This window comes from Physeter macrocephalus, chromosome 15 (assembly GCF_002837175.3).
Source record: "Physeter macrocephalus isolate SW-GA chromosome 15, ASM283717v5, whole genome shotgun sequence".
Taxonomy (NCBI): Eukaryota; Metazoa; Chordata; class Mammalia; order Artiodactyla; family Physeteridae; genus Physeter; species Physeter macrocephalus.
In genome coordinates, this window is record NC_041228.1 from 1,341,978 (window position 1) to 1,364,392 (window position 22,415).

At 55.0% G+C, this 22,415-nt stretch overlaps 1 protein-coding gene across 3 annotated transcripts in view; it reads right to left on the reverse strand.

The window, feature by feature from the left end:
- Positions 1–22,415, reverse strand: part of TSNARE1 (t-SNARE domain containing 1) — an 81,761-nt gene that overhangs the window by 21,804 nt on the left and 37,542 nt on the right. For 2 of the 3 annotated variants that reach the window (XM_028500567.2, XM_028500565.2), the window contains 7 exons: positions 21,610–22,107; positions 21,138–21,194; positions 17,440–17,517; positions 16,637–16,706; positions 11,833–11,923; positions 8,941–9,015; positions 8,435–8,494 (listed from right to left, as the gene is read on the reverse strand). In XM_028500567.2, the coding sequence (XP_028356368.1) occupies positions 8,435–8,494; positions 8,941–9,015; positions 11,833–11,923; positions 16,637–16,706; positions 17,440–17,517; positions 21,138–21,194; positions 21,610–22,107 (929 nt within the window). The remainder of the gene's footprint in view (positions 1–8,434; positions 8,495–8,940; positions 9,016–11,832; positions 11,924–16,636; positions 16,707–17,439; positions 17,518–21,137; positions 21,195–21,609; positions 22,108–22,415) is intronic. The other variant, XM_028500566.2, reaches the window with a different exon arrangement.

Below are 22,415 nucleotides of genomic sequence, written 5' to 3' on the forward strand. Positions count from 1 at the left end.
CCCTTTGTTATAGGCCCCCGATGTCTGCCTGCAGTGAAGACCACCTTCCCAGGCGCTGTGCAGCTCAGGGTCCCAGGGCAGAGTCCTGGCCACACTGACGCCAGAGAAGTGACTCTGGAGGTGTGTGTGTCGGGGGGGGCAGTCCAGGGGTCCACTCGGCTCCACAGGACGGTCTCTGTGCCTGTCCTCCCAGCAGACCCTGCTCCCTGCGGGCCCTGCCACACCGCCTACAGGAGGCCCCTCGGGTCAGCAGGAGGAGAACACAGTCTAGCGTCCACATTCTTTCCCGCGCTTTTGGGCCCATGGTGGCCGCCGCAGGCCTGGCCTGCGGTGGAATGGAGCGGATGGGCACCACGCACACCGACTCATTTGGGCACCAAAAGCAGCAAATGGCACAAACAAGAACCTTGGGGCACCTGGACAAATGCTGGTGCGGGCGGGCGCAAGGCGCCGGAAAGCCACACGTGTGACTGCGCCTAGGAAAGGGGACGCGCCGGATGCCACCCTTTCCTCTGCTCGCGGCCCCGCAGGGTGGGCACGCTCCCCTCGGTTACAGGGTGACGTGTCCGCACACAGCCCGTCCTCCCCCCAAAGCTGGCACCTCCCCACAGGCCACACCGATACACGCAGCACCTCGTCAGCAGAGGCCTTTAAATAAATAAATACGTGCGCACATGAACGCAAAGTAAAAGATCTAAAAGTTCTGCGACGGGCGCTCCTCACCCAGGGCGGCACTCAGCACGCCCCGTCCCCGGTGTGGGCGGGAGGAAGCGAGCAGTGCCCGGCCGCGCGCGCCCCCCCCCGCCCCGCCTCTCCTTCTGCGCCCCCCGGGCCCCGCCTAGGCTGCAAAGCCAAGTCAGGTTCCGGCCCAGCCCTGGCACCGTGGGGCCAGCGGCACACTCACAAGGCCTCCGCGCTCTCCTCCACAGAACGGGAGGAGTGACCCGCGCCCAAGGCCTGTGGCCCGTGTTCAGCACACAGCAGCTGCGCTGTCTGCAGGCCCCCGTCCCGTCCCTCCCTCGTGCTGCCCGGCACCCCCCCCACTCCCAGCAGGAGGCGCGGCGTCTGGTCCCCCTCGCTGACCCCACGCCCTCAGTCCAAGGCAGGGAGGGGACCGAGAAAGCTCAGCTCGGCCGCTTCCCAGCTGTGTGATCCTGCCGAGTTCCTTAACTTCTCCAACCTCAGCCTTCGCTTCCCTAAGACGGGGCCGATACCACCCATGTCCCAGAGTCACATAAAGAAGGGACCGTGAGGAAGGCGAGGCCCTGACCGGCCAGCACACATGAAAACGAGATGCCAATGGAAAGCCCAGGTCGGGAGCCAAGCAGGGCCGGCCGGCCCCGGGCCAGCGACCTTCAGGGCAGGGGACACGCGTGCCTGAGGGGGACCCCAACGGTGCACCCCTCCCAGCAGCGGCTGCTCCGGAACAGGGCACCCAGCCCGGAGCTGCACTGACGCCTGCCCCCCACCCACCTGATTCCATTGGCCTGGGGCACCGCCTGGACAGGGGCTTCTAAAGGCCTCCCTGGCAAATCTAACAGCCCCCGCGGGAAGCGCCCTGGCCCGCGCACCCAGGGCCCGAGACGCGGGCACGCCCCCGGCAGCTCTGCTGTTAAGCACAGCCTGACCGGCAGGGGGTAGGCAGGGGCCCCAGGGCGCGGCCTGCAGTGGGCACCACGGACCAGCTGGAAGCGAGTCAGACACTACGGTGCAGAAGTGACACTCCGGGCGTCGCGGGAAGCCTCCTCGAGTCTGGGTTTCCGTGGAAGCTCCAGAAAGCCGAAGCAAAGGGTGCCGGCCTCCCTGCAGGCGTGGGTACGGCGCCTGGCCTCCACAGGTACCGGCCGCCCTCCCCAGGCGGCTCAGGACAAGGGACCAGGGAGGGAGAGAGGGCTGATCCCGCCACAGCCCCCCTCCTGTAAGGATCAGAAAGCACCCTTTATCCTCCTCACAAAGCCTCAATTTGGATCTTGAGCTCTGAAGCCAGGATTAGGATTTGCTGGCAGGGCGGGCGCTGGGGCCGCAGCGCAGGGGATAGCCGTGTGATGGTTTTCCAGCTTGCAGGGCAGCCAACAAAGGCGGCTTTCTCCTCGCTCCAAGGCCCAGGGCTTGGGTTCCGTTCCGACATGTCCATTAGCCCACAGTCCAACGTGACTGCTGGGGGGGGCGGGCCCAGCGGTTTCCCGTGAGAAGAGATGGAGCCCGCTGGGGGTTCAGGGAGGCCAGGAGGGCGCGTGGCGGGGGCTCAGCGTGGCCCCCCACCCAGGGCCAGTGATCGGCAACCCAGGGCTCTCAGGGGCTCTGGGCAACGGGCCACTGTCTCGCCAATTCCGGCCCAGGGCTCTGCATGGGAAGTCCGTGACCCCGGCGGGAGGGCAAGCGTCAGAACGAGAGCTGGTCACACGCTTGGGAAACACAGCTTCTGTGTAGTAGCCCGAGGCTGGTCATCCACTTCTCCACATAGCAAAAGGCTGTGTGTGTGTGTCAGCTGACGGAAGTCTCTGGAGGCTCAGTAAAGCCCAGGACACAGAACAGGCGTGGCCGTCGCAATCCTTCCCTGGCCCCGTATTAAATAAAGGCGCCGGGGCCCAGGGGCAGGGCCAAGCCGCCCTGCGCCTGGCGGGGCCGCACCACTAGGGTACTTCCCAGCGGACGTGAAGGTGAGGCCGTCTTCACTGCTGCTGCCGGGAGAACGGGGCTCTGGTGAACCCACACCGAGCCGGCGACGGCGATGCAGACTTCGGAGTGTTCCCAGCGCTGGACAGGCACAGCCCTGCCTCGAGGCAGAGGCCGGCCCAGAAGCACCGGGGGGCTGCCTACGGCCTAGGCCTGGGTAGGAGACTGACCCAGGACCCAGCTGAGGCTGCGGCCGACCCCAGCCAAGAAGGCTGACTCCAGAGAAGCCAACCTGCTCCTGCTTCAACCTGCTCACAGCCACACCCAGCACTCGCTCGGAGAGCCAGCAGGCGGTGGCCACGCCCTGCTCCTGCCAGGACCAGGACCACCGGTCTGCAGACGGCGGCCCCGAAGTCCCGAGCGTCAGTGCGGCAACACCCCCGGGCTGAATCCTGCGCTAGGTCACCTCACCAACTACAGCTTGCAAAATTCCCGGAAATAACCTAATCTTTCATAACTTCTCAGAAGCACCGTTGACCACTGTCTTCCTCTTTAAGAAAAACTCGACTGAAATAGGACATCAGTTGCTGAATGAACGAATCACAAGTGTAGGTCGGTCTGTGAACTGTAACAAAAGAAAGACTTCCGGGTCGAGATACGGACATTCCAGCCTCCTACTCATTATGCTGTCCCCTACCAAGGGTAGCGGCTTCTAACCCTGCCGCTGGTTTGGTCCGGTTTTGACCTCTATCCTCTTTGGGCTCAGCGTGTGTCCGAGACGTCCCCGGGGCCTTGCTGGCCACAGCACAACCCTTCTGCTGCCAGAGTCTCCCATTTACGCTCTGTCCATCCCACCGCAGGCTGGCTCTCCCCCAGGTGTCTGCTGCTGCATTTCACGTGTGCTCAGCGTTCTTCTACGTGACTCTTCACCGAGAATACGCTTGAGGTGGAGCTGCAAGGCCACAGACAGGACGTTTCACTCCACAGGTGTGTTCAGCTACCAGAGGGGGCACCACTCACACTCCCGTCTACTGCGCAAGGTCTCCGGCCGCCCCACAGCCTGGCCGGCGCTCGGCATGCTCCCGCACTTTCGTTTGTTTTTAGTTGTGTTGGTGGGTGTGAGGTGTGCAGAGATGCAGCATCGTGGGTTAACTTCGCCTGCTACTAATGACACATGCCGAGCACACACCCATGTGCTTACCAGCCATTCCGACGTCCCTTTTCAACGTGCATGCCCAAGGTGTTTGCCCTTTTATGTTTCTGAATTGAGTTGTCTGCCTTTTTCCTACTGATTTGTAAGAGATCTTTACATATTATGAAGTCCTTTCGGATACGTGACGTGCAAATGCCTTCTCTCACTCTGTGGGTCACCTCTTCACTCTCTCAGGGTTGTACAGACTGTGACAAAGTCAAGTTTGTCACTTTTTCTTTATAGTAAGTACATTTTCATCTGTGTGGGAGGAAGACGGCCTCCTATGGTAGCCTCTAGAAGCTTCACTGCCTTACCATTCACATTTAGATCTGTGATCCAGGGAAGTGTTCTGAGCCTGGGTGAACCGGGGTGAAGGATCTGTTGGGGGTGGCAGCCTTGTGCCAGCAGTGGTCCAGCCCCCTCCCAGCCACGCAGCGATGGCCCTGGGCCCGGAGCACTTCCTGGCTGAGAGGGTACTCACAGCCTGAGCTGGCTCGTCGCCTCGTGTGGACATCCTGCCCTGCACACCGCTCCTCAGTCGCTCCGACACCGAGATGAAGTGGGCGGGGTGTTCGGACCTGTACTTGCCGCGTGCTCAGCAGGACCTTTCCCAGCTCAACCATCAGCCAATCAGCATCAAGTCCTGTGCAAATCCTGTGTTTCCCACTGCGTGGCAGTGCACCTCCCACAAACCAGGTAATCACGTATGTGTGAGTCTGCATCTATATGCGACTTTGATCCCACTGGTCTGTCTGCTTAGCCTTCAACAAATACCACACTGTTCCAATTTCTATTGCTTTATATTGTGTTCTGATACCTGGGAATGTAAACCCTCCAGTTCTGTTCTTCAAAATTGTCTTCATTTTTCGGGGGTCTTTATATTTCCATATAGATTTTATGATCAGTTTGACAATTTACACACACATCATATACAAACACATATTCAAAACCTGCTAGGATTTTTATTTGGATTGTATTGAACCTACAGAACCACTTGGTGAGAACTGACATCTTTATACATCAAATTTTCCAATCTACAAATATGGTGTACCCCTCCGTTATTTAATCTTCTGTAATTTCCCTCAGTAATGTTTTATAGTTTTCTATATAGAAGCTTAAACGACTGATCATAGATTTCTTCCTAGTTTTGATGCTACTATAAATGCTATCACTTTTTAAGTATCATTTCCAAATTGTCTTTTGCTGGCACACACAATGTTTTCTTGCATACTGACATGATAACAGAAATCCTGTTACATTCACTTACGAACTCTAAGTTTCATCAGATTCATTCACATTTTCTAGTTACACAATCACGTTGTCTGTGAAGGGGTTTTAAACCTTCCCAATTTTAAACCTTTTATTTCTTTTTTATCTCTTATTGCACTGGATATGCCCTCAGTGCAATGGAGAATAGAAGCAATAATACTGGACACCATGTCTCCTCCTCACTCTCAGGAGAAAAGATTTTAATATCTCACCAGTGAGTGTGCTGCTGTTATTAGACTTTTGAAGATACCCTTTATCAGGTTAAAGGCATTCCTATCTACTCCTAGTTTGCGGAAAGTTTTGAGTCCCCCTAAGTGGGTACTGAATTTTACCAAATGCTCTTCCGTGTCTATTGAGATGATCGAATAGATTTTCTTTCTTACTGAATTAACATGGTAAATTACTCTGATTATTTCTGAATGTAAACCAACCTTGCATCCCTAGAATAAATCCCACTTTATAATGATGTATTACCTTTATATATATTGCTAGACTTAGCTTATTAACATTTTGGTTAGGATTTTTGCTTCTATGCTCATGAGACAGCCCATTATTTTCTATTTACCAGCCTCATAAAGCAAGGTGGGATGTATACCCTCTTTTTATATTCTATTTAAGAGTTTGTGTAAACTGGTATTATTTATTCTTCAAATATTTGGGAGAATTCATCAGTAAACCCATCTAGTCTGAAGTTTTATTGCTAGGATGTTTGTTAATTATGGATTTCATTTGTTTAATAAATACTGGACTTTCCAGATTTTTTACACATCCTGGGAAGTTACGTTTTTCTTTAAAAACTTGTATTTCATATAAGTTGTCAAATTTATCGGCATGAAGTTGCTAACAGTATCTTACTACTTTTTTTTTTAGGTTTTAGAAGCTATAAGGATAGCCATTTTCATTACTGATACTAGTAATTTGTATTTTCTCTCTGTATCTTGATGAATCTTGTAGGATTTAACAATTTTATTAATCATTCTAAAGAACCAATCTTTGGCTTTGTTGAATTTGTCTATTGTGCATCTGTTTTATTTTTCATTGGTTTCTGCTTTTTCCTATATATTTTCTTTGGATTTAATTTTTTGTTGTTTTTCTAGCCATTTGAGATTGAGAATTGGATCACTAATTTTCACACGTGCTTCTTTTCTAATATATGTATTTAAAGTTATAAACTTCCCTCTAAGCACTGCTTTAGTTGCAACCCATAAGCTTTGATTTGTTGCATTTTCATTTTTGTTCAGTTCAAGATTATTTCTAATTTCTACTAGGGTTTCTTCTTTGATCCAAGGGTTATTTCAAATTATATTATTTAAATTCTCAACCCCTGGTGTTGAGAATTTTGTTACCAGATTCTAGTTTAATTGCACTCTGGTTAGAGAACATATTCAGTATTATGTCAATCATTTAGAATCTGCTGAGACTTGCTTTACCATCCAGCATATGCATTATGCGTATATTCTCTTAGTGTCATAAATACCAGTTAGGTCAGTGTATTAATCAGTAGTATTGCTTGAATATTTTATATCCTTACTGAACGTTTTCAATTTATTTTATTAGTCATTTAAAGAGGTGTGTCACAATTTCCGACTATGATCGTGGATTTACTAGCTTTCCTTTTACTACTATCAGTTTTGCTTTATATTTCTATTTTTGAGGGTATATTGTTAGGTACATATAAATTTAAAATTATGATTTGAATTAACTTTTTATCCTTACAAAATATACCTCCGTATGCCCACTAAGAATTCTTCATGTGAAGTCTACTTATTCTGATATTAATATGGCTGTACCAGCTTTCTTTAGCTTTTGGTTGCACAATACATCTTTTTTTCCATCTTTTTACTTTCAACATTTTTCTGGATTTATATTTAAGGTTTGACTCTTCTAAGCACTACACAGTTTTTTTCTTTTAACCAAGTCTGACCATCTCTGCCTTTTAATTGGAAGGGTTAGTCCATTTTAGCTTCGCATAAGTGGTATAAATCAACCATCTTACAATTTATTTCCTATTTTTTCCCGTCCTGTGTTGATTTCTTTTTTTTTTGCTTTTAAATTAATCATTTGTTTTATTATTTCATAGGTACCTCTTTATTAATTTATGTTACAGTTTCTATTCTTGTATTGTCCTTTTAGTATTACCTACAATGCAATATGCACCCTTGGATTATTACGGCCTACCTTACGTTGGTACTTTTGTCTCTTCTCTGATGACGCAAGGACATTACAATACCTTAACACCATTTACCTCCTTTATGTCCTCTGTGCTGCTGTTGTACAAGTATTTTCATTTGCCCCGTATCTTCAACCTCACAAGTCATCATTGTTATTACTCAACAGTCAACATGAATTTAGGTGTATCCACATTTTACTGTTTTCAGTGCCCATAATTCCTTCCTCCATTACTATGCTTCCATCTGGGATTGTCTTCCTTTTTCTACTTTTAGAGAGTTCTGTTGATGAATTCTCTCAGTTTTTGTTTCTCTAAATATGTTTTCATTTCACCTTTACTTCTGAAAAATATTTTCACCAGATGTAGAATTCCAGGTTGGTAGTTATTTCCTTTCAACTGTCCTCTGGTTTCCACTGTTTCTTTTAAAAAGTCAAGTGTAAGTCTCACTGCTTTTTAAAAAATAATGTGACTTTTTCTTGGGCATCTAAAATTTTTTTTCTGGCTTTAATCTGCTTTTAAGATTTTATTTTTGTCTTTGGTTTTCAAGTTTTTATTATGATGTGACTAGCGTAGTTTTAAGAAACAGGACAACTTTATCCTATTCATCACAGAGCTTCTTCAATCTGTGGCTTGAATTATTTGGACAGTTTTGGAAAATTCTCAACCATTACCTCTTCAAATATTGTTTCTGTCCATTCTCTCTCCCTCCTGTTCATCTAGGACTCCAATTACACCCTTTACTGGATTTTCTATCATTCCTACTCACAGGAGGGTTGGTCTAATACAAGTCGGTCCTGTACAGTAGGTAGAACTGTCAGCAACCACTTCCCTGTATCAAGCCCATGCCAGAGACCTGAGGATAAAATGTCAATTTCTTTTTCTGTTTTAAGGATATTTAATTCATTATTTTATTTTATTTTATTTATTTTATCTACATTTTTATTGAAGTATCGTTGATTTACAATATTGTGTTAACTTCTGCTGTACAGCATAGTGATTCAGTTATACATGTACACATTATTTTTTATATTCTTTTCCATTATGGTTTATCATACGATATTGACTATAGTTCTCTGTGCTTTACGGTAGGACCTTGGTCCTCCCTGCCCTTCCCTGGAGCCCCAGTGGCACTGGATTCTATGCTGTCCTCTAACGCCCACTGACCAGGGTAAATACTCAGCACCCACCTGCTGCTTGCCAACCCTCTGTGCTGTGGGAAGCAGTGCTCTGGACTTTTCTGCAATTTTCTGTTGGATAAAGTACGAGAAAAGGGAGACGGGAAGAACAGAAAAGGTGGGGAAAAGAGAAGAAACAGTCAGATAAACACAAAGTACTGGACGATGACCGACAGCAAAGCACACCTTCAGCTGCCCCAGGACTCTGGAAAACTGGGAGCTTGGCTGGGCTTGGGGGATGATCTGCTAGATGGCTTCCTTGCACACACTCGGGGGGGGCGGTGGTGTGAAAGGATGGGTGATCCCTGTTCTCCCACCTCCCAGGGGGCTGTCATGAGGACCCTCTTGGGTAGCACTCCAGAGGTAAATACCCCTCACTTGCACGCATGCTGTGGTCCCACCAGCCAGATCCCAGCGATTATCCAATGTCTGCAAGGTGGCCCTTCCTCTGCTTTGGGGGATGGGACTGTACCAGGCCGACCCAGAGTGGGCGCTCAGGGGAGCTGCAGGGGCCTCACCTTTTGCACCACTCCATAGCTCTGGATGGCGTCTGAAAGCTGAGTTTTCAGACGGTCCAGCTGAAGACGCTCCTGCTGCAAAGAGGGGGGGGGGGGGCGGCTTCAACAGGCTGCCGAGGCCTCATCTTGCCCCCGCGGCCCCTCCATCCCTGGGCGCTTCAGTTCGCTATGCTCCTGTGCCCCTCCCGTCCCTCCTGGCAGCACCTGCACCACAGCGTGCCCGTCCATCCATCTCCAGCCTCACGGCCGTCACCACCCCCTCTGCCATTAGAACTGGGTTCATCCTCGTCTTCATCACCCGGTGCCGTCATCTCCATCACCTCAAACACCAGCAAGGGCTCCACGGGCTCAGCCAGCATCACCGTGAAGACCATCTCCACCCAAACCACGGGGATCGTCAACACTGACCTCGGCGCCAGCTGCTCTAACGTGATGTGCCTGTCCGGTCCCCAAAACAAATTACTCGGGTGAGAGGTGTTACGATCCCCATCTAACAGCTCAGGAGATCTTGGGCACAAGTTCTAAGTGGCCTGTTCAAGGTCACACGGGTGGTGAGGCTGCATCTCATCCCCAGCATCAGAATCGCAGTCGGCAAACCATCCATCCTGCCCCCAGCACCTCAGCACTCACACACGGCCTCTGTCCTCCTGCTGGAATGGGACCTCATCTCTTGTTCGTCTCTGCACCCCAGTGTCAAGGATGACGCCCGGCACAGAGCCAGCACTCAAGGCAGACTGACAATCGACGGAACGGGCAAGCAAGCCCTGGACCCTGGCACCGCCAGGCCACCAGGAGCCACAGCCCCTCCTCTCTCACCACACAGCACTAGCACCAATGGAGCCACGCCAGTCCCAGCGTCCCCGGACCAGGATGCGGACGCAGGCTCCCGGTCCCCTCCTGCCCCCGGCACCCGTCAGCTCCCAGGAGGGGCCTGGACACTCCACAGACCCTGCGTCTCAAGTCCCAGAACCCAGCCCTCACTCCCACCATGCACCCCATGCAAGCCCACGGGTGAGAAGGAGCCGTGGGGCACCAGCAGGCCAGGCACGTTTCGGGAGACCAGCTCTCCACCACCTGCCCTTCGAGGGCACTTGGCAGTGGCTGGGCCTCACAGTTGCGTGTGGCTGCAGCTCTGTGGAGTCTGTTTCAGTGTCCAGGTGAGGCTCTTGTAATTGGCACCATATGTATGCCCCAGGACAGACCTAAGAGCCCAAGGGGCTATTTAGTGCTTTTGAGCAAAACATCTCCAGCTCTGCAGCCCTCGTGATCCACCACCAGCTCCAGGTGATGGGCTCAGCCTTCCTTCCCTGCGAGAGCAGTGACCCACGCTGCCCGCCTGGACAAGACGTCTTCCCGTAGGACCTCATTTGTGTTCTCCCGGCATCTGGCAGAGTAGGCGGGCAATAAATGTTTGTTGGTTCTCACTTGGATGGATGGGTGGGTAGATGGCTGGGTAAGTCAGTGGACGGGCAGGTAAATGGATGGAGGGACAGATGGACAGACAGGGGGGCTGATGGGTGGGTGGATGGAAAGAAGGAAGGATGTATTAGGCTAAAAGTGAGCCCGCTGAACTCCCAAGGGGGTCAACTCTGCTTTCCAGCCCTCGTGACATACACAGAGCTGGGGACATGCGTCACAAGGCCACACGTGAACAGGCCCACCAACACCAAGTCCTCAGAAGCGCTGCAGACGCTGCCCTGTGCTGCGTGAACCCTGGGCGAAGGCCAGGACCAGGCGCCCGCCTCTGGTCCCGACGACCAGGCTGTGATTGTTATGTCGCATGCAGAGCAGTGCCCGCCACTCCCAGCAGAGCTCTGAGCGCTTCCTCCACCTGAGACCTCGGGTGCGCCCTGCCCTCGCCATGCGGGGCCCCCTGACCCCTGATCCTAGGACGTCGTTTTAAGTGTGTTTTTTTTTTAATCAAAGTATAACTCAAGTTTTCGAGCTGGGTCTACTTTGTTTTACTAGGTAAAAGCCATCTATCTTAAGTGTACAGCTCACCTTAAGTGTAAGCTTCAGCTGTACAACCATCACCAGCACCTGGCTTTGGAACATTTCTATCGCCCCCAAAGCCCTCTGTGTCCTCCTGAGGCCAGTCCCCCGCCCAGGCTACCACGTCTGCTTTCTGTCTCCAAAGGGACCTCCGGGCACCTCGGACGAACAGGGCGCACACGTGCTCCTCTCACCCCGCGGGAGCTCTGTGCTCGCCCAGGCAGAGCGGCGTCAGTGGTCCACGCCTGCCCACTGCTGGACGGCGCCCGCGGGGCTCGCCACGGGGCCTGAGTCTTCCTCACCAGAGGCACGGCCTCCCTGCGAGGGGCCACACTTCAGCGTTTAGGACCTGGAGGTGGGTCTCTGCTGCTGTGGCTGCTGGCAGCCCTGGGCCACATGTAAACGAATGCGCAACAAACAGGCTTCACTGAAGAAAACAGGCCCCTGCTCTGTAACCCGCGAGGGCTTAACAACACCGCGTGCTCTGGGCTCCCCCAACCTCTGGGGGAGCAGGTAGGGTGTGGATAACAGACAGCCGGCCAGGGCCGGAGGGTACGTGAGAGGCCAGTGGGGAGGGGCGGCGAGGACACGGGGGCCGCGAAGGGGCCGTGGCCCGGGATGCGGTGGCCGTGACCAGGCTGAGGAGGCCGACGGCGAGTGCAGTGGCAGGAAGGGCACACGTAGAGGTGGCAGGTGGGTGAGGGGCACGTGGAGCAGGGCAGGGGGACGGGGCACTCTTGCCCAGGAGGCCGAGAGCCCCCGGCACCTGCACCGCTGCCCGGCCTGCGGCCCAGTGAACAGAGGAACGCGCGACCTCTGCCCCGAGCAGCCGCGTGGTCAGCATCTGTCTCCCCACCCTGCGCCCGGGCCCCGTCCCCCTCCGGCCCCCAGGGAACATACCCGGGAGCAGCCCCGCAGGAGCTCAGCCATCTGCTTCAGGGCACTGGTGCTGGCTGCGATCGCGTGGTTGGTCTGCTGCTGCACCGTGTGCCTGGAGGGGGTGTGGAGGGGAGAGAAGGCCGGGGGGCAGGCAGCAGGAAGGGGGGGTGACGCAGAAGGGCAGCACGGCAGGTGGGGGGCTCGCGGAGGGACAGGAACGTGCACAGGAAGGGAGGAGTCGTGCGGCGGAGAAAGGGAACAGACGGGAAGAAGGACGTACAGACAGGCCCAGGGAGGGACGGACACGGGGGGCGGGCGAGGCGGGGGGAGGGGGATGACAGGACACGGTGAACTCAGGTCAGCGTCACCAGGCCCCTCACCTCCCGGCCCCCGTGGACCCCATACCCAAGCCACGGGCTCGGCAGCTGCACCCCCGGGGCCCCAGCCACGAGCCCTCCCTGTGGAAAGGCCGCTGGGGGTCAGCACTGGTCGGGGCCCAGGAAGCACGGTGGCCACACAGGTGGCCCTGGGACCACCGCTGAGGAAAGCTCGGCCCTCTCCCAGGCCTCTGGGGGCCACGGTGAGGCTCCCACCTCCAGACCCAGGAATGTGGGGAGGCTGGGCCCGGGGCCTCTCCCAGCCCCTCGGTTTACGATTCTGAGTGTGACCTTGAAGGTGCTGAAAAGACCAGCCCCTCGCCGCCTAGGGCTGACCACTGCCCCTGTGGACGGAGTGACACAGGGCAGACCCTGTTCTTAGGCGTCCTGCGGGCTCACAGGCCCAAGTGAGGGAAGGGCCCTGGTCTGGCTGCGGGGCGCAGACACCAGAGACCCTCCCGACCTTCAAGCTGCAGCGCAGATGCCCCTCTTTGCTCCCTGTGGGACCCTCACGTGGCAGCAGCGGGCGTGGGCACCAGGCCACCTCGGGCTGAACGTGGGAAGCTCCAGACAGGCCACCCATGGAGCCCGGTGCCGTCTGCCAAGGTGGACGCCCCAGGAGGCACGGGCAGGCCCCAGGCCCCAACGCTGGGCCCTGGGTCACACGGAGCTGCGGCATGCAGAAAGGGGGACGGGGGTGGCATAGGCAGGAGACCCTGCACCAGCCTAAGGGGGCGTGGGCCGGGGACGCAGTGCAGGGACCCTTTCCTCCCAGGTCGCCCGGAGGCCACAGGAAACAGCAGGGACACGCGCCGTGTTTCCCCTCGGGATTTGGTCACGTGGCCGCTGGTGCCACAGAGCCCTCCCTCCTTGTCACACCTCCCACCCAGATAAGGAAATATTATGAATCCCAAATGTCAATAAATTTGACAGCTAAGATGAAAAAGAAAAATTCCTTGAAAGACAAGAATTATCAAAACTGACTCAGGAAGAAACAGAAAACCTAAACAGCTAGCTCTACACCTACTGAAGGATTTAAATTTGTTCTCGAAAACATTCCTACAAACACAGACGACTTCACCGTCAAATATTTAAAGAAGTAATATCGATACTATAGAGTCCTCCAGAAAACAGACAAGAAGGGACACTTACATTTTACGCGGCCAGCATTACCCTGATACCAAAACCTAAACAAAGAATCTAAAACCAAAGAGCAGCAAAAGTCACATAACAGAGTAGCAAAAATCCTGAACAAAATATTAGAAACTTGAATCCAACCACATACAAAAAGGATAACATCGTCCAAGGAACGCAAGGTTGGTCTGACATCCAAAATCAATTAATGTAATCCTCATACTAACAGAACAAATTTAAAAGGGAGAAAATCATCTCAATAAACTATGCAGAAAAAGCAACCGACAAAATTCAACAAGAATTCGTGACAAAAGCTCTAAGAAAACTAGAAAAGAGAAGGGAAGGTGATCAACTTGATGAAGAGAGACTGTAAAGTCAAAGCAGCATCCTGTCACTGCCAGGAGAGGCGGGCGGCTCCCCCGAACGGGCACCAGCAGAGGCATACACTTCCAGACTGCCTACCTCCACGCGGAACTTTATAGGTTTATGACATTCTAACTATAAAAGGACACGGTTACGACACTGTAATGGGACAAAAGAGGTAAGCAGCACAGAGATTTAAAACAAAGAAGCGGAAGAGTCTCTGTCGCAGACGACAGGTTCATTTATGTAGAAAAATCCTAGGGAATATGGAATCTAACGAGGGCACAGGGCACAGGCAATAAACAGAATCAGCTGTATTTCCACGTACTGGTACAAAAAATGGGAAATGAAATTTAAGCAACAATACCTCTTACAATAGTATAAAAATATAGGGACTTCCCTGGTGGCGCAGTGGTTAAGAATTCACCTGTCAATGCAGGGGACACGGGTTCGATCCCTGGTCCGGGAAGATCCCACATGCCACGGAGCAACTAACCCCATTAGCTACAACTACTGAGCCTGCGCTCTGGAGCCCGCGAGACATAACTACCGAGCCCGCATGGCACAACTACTGAAGCCCACGCACCTAGAGCCCGGGCTCCACGACAAGAGAAGCGACTGCAATGAGAAGCCTGCACACCACAACGAAGAGTAGCCCCCACTCACCACAACTAGAGAAAGCCCGCGTGCAGCAACGAAGACCCAACACGGCCAAAAACAAATTAATTAATTAACTAATTAAGTTAAAGATATATACATATTAAATCATTACCATAAATTTAACAAAATACATGCAAGACCAGTGCACTAAAACCTACAAGGAACTGCTGGAAAAAACAAAACCTGTAAATGAGACGAAAGCCGACCACGTTCACGGCCAGGAAGACTCAGGATCCCTAAGACGTCAGTTCTCTTTAAATGGGTCTGCAGAGTCACTGTGACCCCATATAAAACTAGAGCAAGCTTCAGAAAACAGAAAAGGACAAGCTGACTCTAAAATTTATGCTGAAATACCACCAATCAGAAGTAGCCAAAACAATTTCAGAAAAGAGGAGCAGAGCTGGAGGACGTCCAGCAGGGAGGTGAGGCCGCAGGGCAGACTTCCTGCCCGGGGCTCCTGCAAGGACCGTCCATTCATTCAGCTACTCTTGCCGGGGGGTCCCAGCAGTGCCCCGGGCTGACACCGATGAGCCTCACCCTCACCCCCCGGCCACCTCGGCCAGTCTGGGAGCCCGTGCTGGGGGGCGGGACAGAGCCACCCACGGTGGCTGACAGAATGACAAAGCCCACACCTGTCTCACGCAAGATGAGAAAAACGGGCTCAACCGTGTGAGGTTCTCATGAAGCTATATTTAGTCAATTTGAAAGACTGTCCTTTCTCCTGAGATCGGGTCCCGCCTACTTCAGGAGTACTGAAATATCTTTTTTTTAATATGATGGCAATAGTGGATGGTAGCGTACTTTTTTTTTAAATGTCCTTACTTGGCAAAATGCAAAAGCTGGCGACCGTCAATGTGGAGAAAATATAGACTTGACAACTCTGTGCTGGTCTCAAGTCATTAAAAAATGCTAACGGTCCAGGAGGTGCACAAATTCCCCCCACATATGGGGCCACGGAGGGCTCTGGAAGGCCAGGACACACGGGCTAGGGAGCCTGGTCAGCCCCACCTGGAGGAGGGGCAAGAGGGCTGGGGTTCCTGGGGGGCGGAGGGGGGCAGGAAGGCACTCACCGAGCTGTGGACCTGGAAGCTGAGGCTGCAGGGGTGGTGGGGGGAGCAGCTGGGGCCCGGGGAAGGGCCCGCTTCCCTCTCCAGACCCGCATCGGTGATGGCACCCTCCAGCCCCCAGACCAGGCAGCCCAGGAAACGCGCTCAAGGGTCAGGGCTCTGAGAAGGCCACCCGTCTGATCTTGGGGACCCCACTCCAGGAGCCCAACCCAGAAACAGGCAGCAGCACAGAGACAGACTGCACGTTCCTGATGCTGAAGACGGACCAGCCCGAGAGCGGCCCCGCATCTCAGCTGAACAACCACACAGAGCCGACAGCGCCGTCTGTGCCTCTGAAGGGCATGTCTTCAGTGTGTGACGGGGGCACGCACAGCCCCAGCCCTAAGTGTAACAAGCGGAATCCAGAACGCGGGTCACTGAAACGCGCCTCCACGAGACACCTGTGGGCCTGAGAAGAGGCTGGCGGGAGGCCATCCGAGTCCCCACGAGCACGCGCTGCTTTCACAATCAGGAAACAATACATGCTACTTTTAAAAAGAAACGTAAAGAATAGTTTAAAGCAGAATCGCACACAAAATCTGCCGAGGGCCCTCTGTTGCCTTGCTCTGCACCCCGAGAACTGGCAGGGGTGGTCCCAGACTGCTTGGGTGGACGGAGAGAAGGAAGGACGGGTGGGTGGACGGACAGACGAGCGGGTGGCTGGGTTCTGGCCTGCCCACTGAAAGAGGTGCAGCTTGAGCCACGCATCCAGCCCCTCCCAGGGCCTCAGAGTCTTCCTCCATGAAGGGGAATAGCCTTACCTGCCCTCTTCCTTCCCAGGGTGCTTGCGGGATGCAAGGAGCCGAGGGCAGGGCTGAGCCCCGCCACCAGGAAGCCCTACCCTGCTGCCGTAACAGCTAACTCCAAAGCATCAAGAATCATCAGGGCAGAGAACGCTACACCCACCGATGACTGGCCCAGACCTCGGAGGTGCAGCCGGAGCTCTGGTGTGTGGCAGACACGTGTGGGGACGGTCAGAGAAGCAAAAAGTATGCAAGGGACGCGCGCGCCGCCACCTGAGTGCACACCTGCGCACAGGTGTGTCCACATGGGTGTCACACATCTGTGTTGGCGGTGGCCCCACGCGAGCCCAGCCAGCTGTCGGGCTGGCGTGTGGACGGGCCGGCACGCGAGTGGGTGCAGGGCACACCCGCGTACACCCACACGCACCACACGCACACTCACAGGCCGTCCCGCAGCTCCTGCGTGCCGCTTGGCGTCCCCAGGGAGCGGAGGCTCTGCTCCAAGAAGGCCACTGCCGAGAGAAGGGGGCAGGAGTCAGGGGCAGCGGGGCTCCACCACGCGGTCCCCACCCTCCAGGATGCACCCCCAGCCTGCCTCTGTGCAGGGACGTGGGTGCCGAGGCCTCACAGCAGGGCCCCAGGGCAGCCCTCTCCCCAGCTGTCCAGAGACAGGGGCCCACGCCCGAGTGGGGCTCAGGGGCCCCAGGGAGCTGCCCCAGCGGGCCTCGCCCTGGCTCTGGGGAGGGAGGGCCCTCTCTCCCCCACCGGTCAGCCCTCTCTGACCCGGGAGAGCTCAGAGTTCAGGGCAAACGCGAGCTCCCACCCACGAGGGTACAGGGAGCCCGGGCCGCCCCGTGTCCATGCCCCCGTGTCCTGAGGGAGTGGAGGACAAGCCCTGTCCTCGTGGGCTGTGGCTCTCGCCCTGACCCCTAGCCTCGGTGACCTGTGAGGGGGCGGCCCCGCCAGTCTGAGGGAGGCTCTGACACGCTCCTCCCCGGGCAGCCCGTCCAGGTCCCAGGCGTGTGACGGGGGAGGGAGGAACGGGGCGGAGAGGGCACCTGCCGAGGACACAGCCCAGCCTGAGCCCAAAGCACTGGGCTCACGCCCTGCTCCTATCCCCGCTGTCCTGTGTCGGCCGGGCCTGGGCCACAGGGCACCCTAGTGCGGGAGGCCACCACCCCGAATCTCCCGCAGCGCACTCCGCGGCCCGGATCAGGGCAGGGTGAGGCCAGGGCACTGACTCACCATTGGAGTTGATTCGGAAGACGCTGGCCGACGTCTCCTGGAACAGTTCCTGGAGGTCACTCAGGTCCATCTGGGTGGCTGCGAAGAGACAGGAAGGGGAGGTCACATCTTCGCCGCGCAGCCTGAAGGTGGATCCCCGGGTGGCTCCCAGGGCCACCATGCTTGGGGAGAGTCACCCCCTCCCAGCTGTGCCCCCTCGGGGTCCAGCAGAGCCTCAGAGATGGAACAGGAGCCACAATGCTCAGCGGGGGACGAAGAGAAAGGCAAAGAGGGCAGCTCCTCGGGCCAAGCCCCCCACTGCCGGGCACAGCCCAGGGCAACGGCAGCCTCAGAAACTGCGGAAGCCAAAAAACCCCGGAATGACATCTTTAAGCACTGAAAAGAAAGGAAAAAAAAAAAAAAAAAAAAAATCAGTCAACCAGAACTCTATACCCAGTGGAGATATATTTCAAAACTAGAGGCAAAATAAAGATGGATTCTCAGACAGAAAAAAGCTGAGAGAAGCTCTTTCAGCCAGAGATGCAGGACAGGAAATGTTAAAAGCAGCTCATGAGGTCAAAGGACACTTGGATCGGCCAGAGGAGCTGAAGACTGCAGCGGGCAAGCGTGCAGGCAAACGAAGACGTCTTGTCTCGCTCCTGATCTAGTTAAGAGACAGTGATGAGCGAAGCAAAACGAGTACCAACTGCGTTAGACGTGATGTATGTGTGGGGTGGAGGGGCGCAGACGGGAGTCCTGTAAGGAGCTCACACACCGGGTGGAGGCGAGGCTGTTCCGTGAGGGAACGCCATGGACGCTAAAGACGCTTGTTACACGCTCCAAGCAAAACCGCTCAAAAACAGGAACACCCATAAGCCAACAGTGGAGGTAACACAGAACACTACACTACACTCGGTCACTCCAAAGGAAGGAAGGCAGCGAGAAAAAGGACAAGGGATCACAGGGAAACAAAGAGAGCAACTATCGAAATGGCAGATTTACCCCCAACCCACACGTTTTGACACGAGAGAGAACCCATCTAAAGCAGGGTCATGCGTCACGGCCCACACATGACCAGCAAAGACCACACTGGACTGTGGATTCAGAACATCTTTGTCATTGTCACCAGAAGTTCAGGGTGAACCGCTGCCACCACTCAATCCACAGCAGAGATGTCAGATGGGACGAAAGCAAACTCGACGGCACACCGAACACAACAAACGCAGCTCACGTGTAAAATCAGATACAGCTTAGAAATTAAAGGACGGGAAAATGCATCAATGTAACAGTAATCATGAGACAGCTGGAGGGGCCACAACTGACATCAGACAGAGTAGCATTCAGGACAATGGGTCCAACCAGAGACCAAAAGGACATGGTTACAATGATATCGGGGACGAGTGATAAAGACAAATGACCCTAGATATGCACCTCGTATCACTGTGTGAAAATACACGAAGCAGAAACTGGCAAAACTGAGACTTGCCAACACCCCGCTCTCAGGAGTTCCCAGCACGAGCAGACAGAAGATCAGCTGCCCCTCAGTGCCCTCCAGCAGCTTGACCACAATGACATTACAGGATGCGCCACTCAGCAGCAGCCGAACACACGTCCTTGTAAGACACACCAAGGAACTCGCAGAGGGTACCGATACCTCAGGCCATAGAGCAAGTCTCGATTGTTGATAACAGTTGAAATTACCCACAGTATATTCTCTGACCACAACAGAACTAGGAGCCAATAACAGAAAGAGACCTGGAAATAGACAATTATTTGAAAAACAACACACTTCCAAATAACCATCAGTAAAAGAAAAAAAATCACACAGGAAATTAGAAAATATTTTAAACTGAGTGAAAACATAATACAAATGTGCATAAGTAAAGCAATGTGCTGAGGATAATTTACAGCAATAAATACTTACATTAGAAAAGGATAAAAGTCCCAAGTCAATGATCTGACAGAAACAAATCAAGCCCAAAGTAGAAAGGAAATAATAAGGGTCAGCAGAAATCAGTTAAATCGACGTGGGTAAATAGAGAAAACTGATGAAGTAAAACTCTGGCTCATTGAAACTATCAATAAAATCGAGAGACTTGCAGCCAGACTAGCTGAGAACAAAATAGAAAAGAAACAAATTAGCAACACCAGGAAGGAAGGAGGAGCTCTCACTACAGGTCCTACAGGCATTCGGAGGACCCGAGGGGAACTTTAGGAACAACTCGCGCAGGCAACTCTGACAACTTAGACAAAACAGGCAAGTCCTTGAAAGACACAGAACAATGAAGCTCACTCCAGAAGAACCTCAGCAAGGGTGGCGCAGACTGTTAAAGAGACTGTGGGTGACCATCTTCCCACAGAGGAAAAAAAGGCCATCTAAAATGGTGGCCACATATTTAAGGGAAGACTAACACCAATTCTACAGAAACCCTTTCGGAAAACAGGAGGAAATGATCCCCCACTCATTTCAACGCCGGCCTCATAGTCTCCGTAACCAGACAGTGTGGGCTGCATAAGCAGAGACACGGATTGAAAGAAACATGAAAGCAGGGGTGCCCGGGTCATTCCCTGCTCAACCAGCGGTGCGATAACTGGCTATCTACGGAACCTCGACCCCAAATGCGCCACGCTCAAAAATTAACTCCACGTGGACCACAGGTTCAACACAGGTGTCTGGCAGGTCGCTTGCCTTGTCTCCAGAATCAAGATTGAGCAGATGCCCGTGACAGGCCAGCAGCCCAGGAGGAGACGGACGTGGGTGTGAGCAGACACTGCACCACAGAAGACGCGTGAACGGACAGGGAGCACAAGACGAGCCCCTGGTGCGGAGACCCGGCTGAGACTGCAGCCAGGCCCCTCTCCCGCCAGCTCCGAGTGGCCGAGACCAGCATGACTGCCGGCAAGGACGCCAAGCAGAGGGCTTCTCACAGCTGCCCCGGGGCCTGAAAACATAAAACCGCTGTGGACGGTGGTTCGGCAGTTTCTCACAAGGTTAAACTTACACTCGCACAGGACGAGCGATTCGACTCTCAGGTATTCATCCAAACCCACCAAGAGAGCGGGGACGTGTTTCCACACAGATGTTCGCACGCCCTTTTACTCTGCCGAAAGCCAGCAACGAGGAGCCCGCCCACCACGTGGACAGGACGCAAACCGTGGAGCAGCCCCTCCTGAGCAACAGACGGGCAGGCTAGCGACACACCCAACACCCACGGCCAGTCCTCGAACATATTAGGACAGCGAAGGGAGCCGGAGCCGAAGGAGAGCAGCCCGCGGACCTCACACAGGCTGGGAGCGAGAGCAGAGCTGGGCCGGCATCTGGAGGGGACCAGGGGCCACCCACTGCAGCCCCGGCTCTAGGCCAGCCCAGCCCAGCCCCAGGGCAGCACGGAAATGTGACACCCGCGCAGCGGGGACCCAGCGCGGGTACTGGGCGCCCTCACCCTCCTCCGGCTCCGCGGCTGCTGCCACGATGGCCTCACACAGCAGTTCTGCGGCCCGCGCGCCGCCCAGACGGCACCTACTATTACCGCCCCAGCGCTCTCTGGGTTGCCAGACAGCAGGCCTGCGCCGACCTCGCCCTCCCTGACCCGCCGTGCCCGACCGGAGCCTCTGTGGAGAAGTCAGGCCCCGCAGAGCAATGCTCCCCTGGAAGGCCTGGGGAGGGCTCTACCTGGGAGGCCCGAGGGAACCGGGGTAACAGGGTCTCAGGTCCCCACCTGCCCATCCTGAAGCTGCAGGGCCAGCCCAGCCCGAGCCAAGGCCTCTTCTGGACGCTGAACCAAAAACAGAGAGAGAAAAGCCAGCACGTCTGGGACAGAGCAGGATAAGCGCTGCCCTGGAGACCCCGTGTTTCAGCTTCGCGTGTGACACTGCCCGGAGAAGAGGTCTTTCCCATCGTAGGTCGCGGCCCAAAGGCTGGAACTAGATGCCCTTGAGAAGAGAGCCGCGTCTCGTCTGTGCCTGGCTCTGCTCGGCGACGGGCGAGGGAGGGGACGAGCACCAGCGAGGAGGAAGCCGAGCCCCCCGAGCGCCCGGGGTTCAGACGCTATCGCGCGCACGACGGCCGGCTGGGCGAGCACGTGAGTGAAGGAGCCGAGGATGAAGGACGGGGAGGGAGGAGTGAGGGGAGGGACAGCGGCCCTGAGGGGCCACGAGCTTCCTGCCGGGCGAGCTGGGCGGTGAACTCACCTCTGGGCAGCTCGGGGCCGAGGCCCTCCGCGGGCAGGGCCTGGCAGGAGAAGGTCTTGGCCACGACCTGCTCCACGGGCGTGAGGGCCAGGGCCTGGGGCTTGGCGGGGCCGGGGCCCGGGGCCACTCCACGCAGGTCGCCCAGCTTGCGCCGCACGACGGCACGCAGGTCCCGCCACTTGTGCTTGAGGTCCACGATATCGCGGCGGCAGTAGCCCAGCGCGTTCACGGCCTGCAGGATGCGGCTCCACACGCGGTACCTCCGGGTGGGCTCGGCCCTCGGCAGCCCGGTGCCGAACAGCAGCTGGTGGTGCTTGCTGACCTTGGCCACCAGCACCTCCGTCTCCTGCGGACAGAAGTTGGGCTTCCTCTTCTTGGCCCGGGAGGCTCTGGGCCCCGCCACCCGACCACGGGCCCTTGCAGCCAAGTCCTTCCTCAGGCCGGCAGGCGGTGAGGCGTGCTCCGGTGTCCCGCTGCCGTCTGTGGTGACCCCTGGCCCTGGAAAGGCACCGAAAGGTGGGTGTTTAAGGCCCCGGCCAGTGGGGTGGCAGATATGGTGGAGGCTCCCAGGGAGCCTCTTCAGATTCAGAACATTGCTGCCGGCTCCCGCCCACCGGCCCCTCCCTGCTGGGTTGTCCAGAGGCCTGGGTCCAAGTCCTGGCCCTGCAGCTGCCCGGCTGGGCGCCATGCGGCAATGGACCTCACTTCCGGGCCATGGTGCCCATCTACCTCGAAAAAGGGCCACCCCGGCCCTACCTGCCTCCAGAAACTGATGGCAGGGGCAAAGGAGTGAGAAGGCTGGGACA